This window comes from Eretmochelys imbricata, chromosome 1 (assembly GCF_965152235.1).
Source record: "Eretmochelys imbricata isolate rEreImb1 chromosome 1, rEreImb1.hap1, whole genome shotgun sequence".
NCBI classification, from domain to species: Eukaryota; Metazoa; Chordata; order Testudines; family Cheloniidae; genus Eretmochelys; species Eretmochelys imbricata.
The window spans coordinates 6,795,761-6,802,338 of NC_135572.1; the positions used below are offsets into that span (position 1 = coordinate 6,795,761).

Consider the following 6,578-nt stretch of genomic DNA (forward strand, 5'->3'; position numbering starts at 1 on the left):
AAGTCACAATGTTTCAATGTAATTGAATGCCCTCTTGAACTTGTGTTGGAGAGTAAATGGAGCACGTGTACTCCATCTCTCCTTCCAGTCAGTATTTTACAGACTTTTCTTATACCTCCTCTTATTCATCTAACTTGTAAGGTAACAATCCCAGTCTTTTCAACCTTTCTCCTTGAGCATTCTCATTGCCCTTCCCTGAACCCCTCTAGTTCTGAAATATCCTGTGTGAGAAGGGTGACCACTACTACACAGAGGAGTCCTGAGGAGGGTGAAACATTGACTGACTGATCTTATGGCATTGTATTTTCTGTATGATTTCCCATCTCACTCCTCCTGGATTCCAGTGTCTTGCTTAGTTTCTGTCCCTGCTTGCTCTGCGAGCAGGGTTTCATAGGGCTGTGCACCATGACACCCACGTCCCTGTCCTGAGCTCATACAGTTAATTTAGAAGCTTGTTAGGTGTTTCAGGAGTTCAAGCTTTTTCCTCCAATGGGCATACATGTTGCAGTTATTGACATTGAAGGTCATGTGCCATTCACATGGCTGGGTTAGCTCCCACTGAGGACTTCTCTGGACTTGACTAGAACCTAAATAATTGGGTGCCGTCTGCAAATGTTGCCACCTCACTGCTCACCCCCCATTCTAGATTGTAAATAGCTAACAAATATTTGTTATAAACTGTGTAACCCCCTAACTGTGATTCTTTCCCTTCCCAGGCACCTTGAGCATTTCTGAGCCCAATTGACCGATCAATCACCTCATGGCAGCTTTCAACCTCACCACCTCTGACACTTCACCATTTATCCTAATGGGCATCCCTGGCCTCGAAGCTGCCCACATCTGGATTTCCATCCCGTTCTCTATATTCTACATTATCGGCCTGTTTGGAAATTTCATGCTTCTATTTATTGTAGGCAAAGAGCAGACACTCCACAGACCGATGTATCTGCTGCTCTGCATGCTGGCACTCACAGACATCGGCACATCTACCTCTGTCGTGCCAAAGGCACTGTGCATATTTTGGTTCAATTTGAAAGGCATTACCGTAGGTGGCTGCCTCACCCAGATGTTCTTCCTTCACTCAGTTTCTATTATGCAGTCAGCTGTACTCGTGACAATGGCCTTTGATCGCTATGTTGCCATATGTACCCCTCTGAGATATGCCACCATCCTCACCAATGCAAGAATAGTTAAGCTAGGGCTTGTGGGTTTGATAAGAGCTGTTCTTTTCATTCTGCCCCTGCCCCTGCTTCTGAGTAGGCAGCCATTCTGTGACAACCCCATTATCCCCCATACGTACTGCGAGCATATAGCTGTGGCGAAGATATCATGTGGAGACACCCTTGTCAACAGGACGTACGGCTTGGTGGTAGCATTTGTAGTCATTGGGTTAGATCTGACACTGGTTGCCCTGTCCTACAGTCTGATCATCAGGGCTGTCCTCAGAATCTCCTCCAAGAAATCCTGTCTGAAAGCCCTCAACACCTGCACAGCCCACATCTGTGTGATGATGACATCTTTTACTCTCTTCTTTTTCTCCACTCTGACACACCGGTTTGGTCAGAGCATCACTCCCCATGTTCACATAATCTTGGCAAACCTCTTCTTCCTCATCCCCCCCATGCTGAACCCGATCATTTATGGGGTCAAAACCAAAGAGCTCCGTGACAAAGTGGTCAAATACATCTGCAGAAGCTGATCGCATGGAGCCATTGACTTTAATCCTCTGTGACAAGATGGGGAAAGGAGATCTCCTCAATAATCAAGGGTGCTCTGTCCCAGTTCGACCGAGCTCAACATTGTACAAGTTGACAGACTGAAAAGTTCCTCACACCTCATGTCTTATCACTCCATCACCAAGCACTGCTCTCTCCGTTGCGGAGTTCCCTCTCTATGACCATCATATGATCTCATTCGGCATCACAAATCAGTCCCCAACCCCACACAACCTGTCACTCAGCCTTTCTGTGACTTCCAGAAGATACTGCAGGTTTCTGAAGCCTGGTGTCTCTGCATTAGTCCATCAGTTTGATTAACTAAAGCTATGCTTTCAGATAGCCAAAAACAAAGAAAGAAACTAAAATGCTGAATTTCTTTTTATATGTGCGGTAATCCAGTGAGGAAAAATTTACCTGATTTTGCTATGTCCAGTAATTCAGGAAGCCTGGAGGAAAAATCAAATGTTACAGGTGCAGAGTGTTAATGTAGGAAAGCTGTTGCAGGAATTGAGAACATTCTTCTAGAGCTTGTTGGTGAGAGTTGTGAAACCATTTATTTTTGAGAATGGGCCTGATGTATTAAACTATGACAATACCTGTTGAGTCAAATTACTGACCACTTTGCACAGTCGCTTTTCTGCAAAAATGTTCAGAACTGACACTGACTGCTCACGTTGTCAAAGATGTCAAAAGTAGATGCTGAGATTTCATACTGGCATTTTTGAAACAGATGAAACAGAGATTGCCACCAAATGTTGAGGTGATTGAATCGCTTGCACTACTAAGTCCTTTTGCTGAACTCAACTTGGAATAACCTAGATTGGCTGATATCTCATTTTTGCCATTGTTTTGTGGAGAGTTTGGACAGTTGGAGCAGTAAAGGAGAGTTTTGCCTATGGTTCACTGGTTTCATGCTCGGGAAAACCAAGTTGAGCAGTTTGGGTTTGAAGTTCTCGAACACATGGTTTTGGCTGAAGACAAAGACTTTAGTGAACTTGGCTTGTTTGTTCTTTCATTACTATTGCTACCTTTCAGCAACACTTCAGTTTAATGGTTGTTTTTTTTTCAGATAAACTTGATAAAAACTAAACTGCGCAACAAGATACTTGAGGAACTTTTAGAAAATATTCTTATTAAGTTCTATATGCAATGACGAAAATCTGTTGTGAAGAGTTTGCACCAATCAAAGAAATGATTCCTCTGGTCATTGCTGATATATATGAGCAGCAGAAGAAGCATTCTACTCCCAAAGAAGACAGAGAGTATGAACAGAACATACCTTTTAGAGACTAACAGTAGCAAACAAATTCAACTCAAAATTGGCTTACAGCATTGCATGCCTTTAAAAATGAATAACATAATAATATGATTGTTGGTTTTAGACTACCTATGTTTTTGGCTACTTTTGTGTCAGACACAGGAGGAGTTGACCAGGACAGTGAGTTCATGAAAACAGCCAAGCTGAGGGCTACTGTGAAGCTCCAAGGTGAGCAAATCTGTCACTAAGTGCAAGATCCACCAAGGTAGAGGAGGAACTTTGTCACACGTCATTCTGTTTTTTGTTTCAAACACCTGTCAACCCTCAATCGGGAAACTAGTTAAGAGATAAGAATACACATAAATTATTAAAGTATAGGTCTTTGCAGACAGAACTGAATATCTATATCCTAACATGCTCCAAAGAAAGATTTTGGAAATGGTAAATGCTTTTTCAAAACTGCTACAACCCAGACACACAGACCTATACAAAGTAGCAGTATTATTTCCCACAGCCACTGAACTTTTAGCTACATTTGAAAATGAAGTCCAAGAAGCCAAACATTCAACAAGTCAATTATCAGGAAAATGGGGCAGAAAAATCAAATCTGAAAAGAAGTGCTTATGGAAGGCAAAAATACAGGGAAGCAGCTCATATGGACATTGACAGAGCAGATCCCTTACCTGCAATATCATCGCAGTTTAGATCCAGGGCTGGGGCAGGAGGCCTGGGCTGTGTGAAGAACAAACTGGAAATATTTCTTACATCCCAGAGAATGCTGTTTGTGGTGTTTCCCATGCCCCCAGAGCGAGGTTCCTTGTTTCCTTGAACATTTCTTATTTTTTTCTCATTTTAAAATTGATATTTATTAAATTATATTTGCTTTGAACTGAGTGAAGTGAACAGTGGGTCAGGGAAGTGTCCAGTGTGAAGAGAGTACCATATAGTGAGGACACTTAAGTCCCTGTCCTATGTGACTATAATGAGAATGGGTCTTCAGTTAGCCAGGAATCCTGGACCTAGCTATGTTACCATTTCCACACTGGAGTGAGGAAGGGGAGTCCTTGAGGTGAGGCAGGTATCTGGGTAAAGGGAGTGGGATTGGGGACCCTGACCCTTTCTCTAGCCAATTCAACTGTAGTAGTGCAGAAGCCAGGAAAGTTCCCCACAATAGTTCCCCACTTACATTAGGGATGTGGGACAAATGGCTGGGTTGGATTTTAGTGACGTGAAATGAGATGTGTAACCTGTGACATCTTCAAATAAATGATAAAAGCTGAAATGTGTAACTTTGGGGAACACACTTTCTGCCTAAGGTGAATGTAACATCACTGCATGAGACGGCTTCCCAGAGGCTGGTATTGTATAAAACCTTTTCCCTGTATTATTTTATTAATGGATTAGAGCAGTAAACCTGACATTGTTTATTTGCCCTCTTGAACATATTTCATAACAAATCAAAGCTTGGTCAAGGAACTGATTACACAGTTGATCAACAACCAGAAATAATTCTCCTGAGTAAAAGGGCCGATGAAGTTTACGAGCCTTCAGCATTAAAAAAGAAAATGGAAAATGTTAGTTTTGTTTTTCTCATTGTGCTCCAAAGAAAGACTCTGGAAATGGTAAATGCTGTTTCAAAACTCCTACAACCCAGTGACACAGACCTATCCAAAGTAACAGTATTATTTCCCACAGCCACCGAACTTTTATCTACATTTGACAATGAGGTCCAAGAAAACAAATATTCAGCAAGTAAATGGGGCAGAGAAATCAAGTCTGAAGAGAAGTACTTAAGGAATGCAAAAATACTGGAGAGTAGCTCATTTTGTGGCAGAGCAGGAAGCAGAGCAGACCTGCTACTGGGAGCTACAGGGGAGATGAGCTGAGGGAAGGCAGAATATCTCCCTGAATAGCAATATCACTAGGAGGGTGGTGAAGCACTGGCATGGGTTACCTAGGGAGGTGGTGGAATCTCCATCCTTAGACTTTTTAGGGCCAGGCTGGACAAAGCCCTGGCTGGGATGATTTAGTTGGTGTTGGTCCTTCTTTGAGCAGGGGTGTCAAGATTCCTTCCCCACTCTGAACTCTAGGGTACAGATGTGGGGACCTGCATGAAAACCTCCTAAGCTTACTTTCACCAGCTTAGGTTAAAACTTCCACAAGGTACAAATTAATTTTATCCTTTGAACCTGGATTTCCATTGCCACCACCAAACTTTAACTGGGTTTACTGGGAAACGTAGTTTGGACACGTCTTTCCCCCAAAAATCCTCCCAACCCTTGCACCCCACTTCCTGGGGAAGGTTTGGTAAAAATCCTCAACAATTTGCATAGGTGACCACAGACCCAAACCCTTGGATCTGAGAACAATGAAAAAGCATTCAGTTTTCTTACAAGAAGACTTTTAATAGAAGTAAAGGAATCACCTCTGTCAAATCAGGATGGTAGATACCTTACAGGGTAATTAGATTCAAAACATAGAGAATCCCTCTAGGCAAAACCTTAAGTTACAAAAAAGACTCACAGACAGGAATAGTCATTCTATTCAGCACAACTCTTTTCTCAGCCATTTAAAGAAATCATAATCTAACACATACCTAGCTAGATTACTTACTAAAAGTTCTAAGACTCCATTCCTGTTCTATCCCTGGCAAAAGCAGCATACAGACAGACACAGACCCTTTGTTTCTCTCCCTCCTCCCAGCTTTTGAAAGTACCTTGTCTCCTCATTGGTCATTTTGGTCAGGTGCCAGCGAGGTTACCTTTAGTTTCTTAACCCTTTATAGGTGAGAGGATTTTTCCTCTAGCCAGGAGGGATTTTGAAGGGGTTTACCCTTCCCTTTATATTTATGACAAGGGGGTTGGACTGGATCACCTCCTGATTTCTCTTCCAACCCCAATCTTCTATGATTCTATGATAACTGCCCAAAGGTACCTTTCTGAGGGAAGGGAGGGTTGCTGCAGGGGCAGCCTGAGAGGGAAGCATTCATCTCCAATATGAACTCTAGGCTTGATTGATCCCCTATACTTGCTGTTTGGACTACCCCAGCAGGGGAGATCCCTTGGACTGAGCTGGCCCTGCAAGAGGAGGAAGTTGCCCCCAAGGAGAAGACATTTGTAGGTGGTAAGAAGTGACCCAGAGAAGGCCTCCTCTTACACCCTGACACACCAATATTCACCACTGTCATGTAATTAGGGTATGTTTTGTTTAAGGTATGCCTTGTGAGGTGTTATTCTGAAAGTCTTCATCTGCTAGACGGTAATATCTCATATGTGCTATCATTGCGTGTAAAGTTTTGAAGTGTGGCTATGAATGTGTTGCTGAAACATGTCCTGAGGTTGAAAACACCCACCAGCAGCCTTTCGGGTATGACAGTAAAAAAGTCAAAAAAAATGTTAATGGCTTATTGAGGAAATACAAACAAGCACAAGGAAATGTGTACAATAGAAACCTCTCAGAGATCACACTACCCAATCGGAAACACCTGAGAAAAAAAGACTGAACTGTGGGAAGTGATGGTCCCAGCCAATAAGGATTTTCAGTCTACCTATGAAAGCCTAGGCAACTTGTGCCTTAAGAATCTGCCAGCCTGTTTCACACTC

General features: G+C 42.7%; 1 protein-coding gene across 1 annotated transcript; it reads left to right on the plus strand.

Moving 5' to 3' along the window:
- The first annotated feature begins 222 nt into the window (after positions 1-222).
- LOC144279005 (olfactory receptor 52N2-like) lies at positions 223-1,699 on the plus strand. Its single transcript, XM_077840422.1, has 2 exons — positions 223-268; positions 717-1,699. Exon 2 carries the CDS (start codon positions 761-763, stop codon positions 1,697-1,699), a length of 939 nt encoding a protein of 312 aa, XP_077696548.1. The 5' UTR covers positions 223-268; positions 717-760.
- Positions 1,700-6,578: the final 4,879 nt, after the last annotated feature.

What these genes read in the sequence shown, in the direction of transcription:
- LOC144279005 (XM_077840422.1), top strand. Translation starts at nt 761, where the DNA reads ATGGCAGCTTTCAACCTCACCACCTCTGACACTTCACCATTTATCCTA.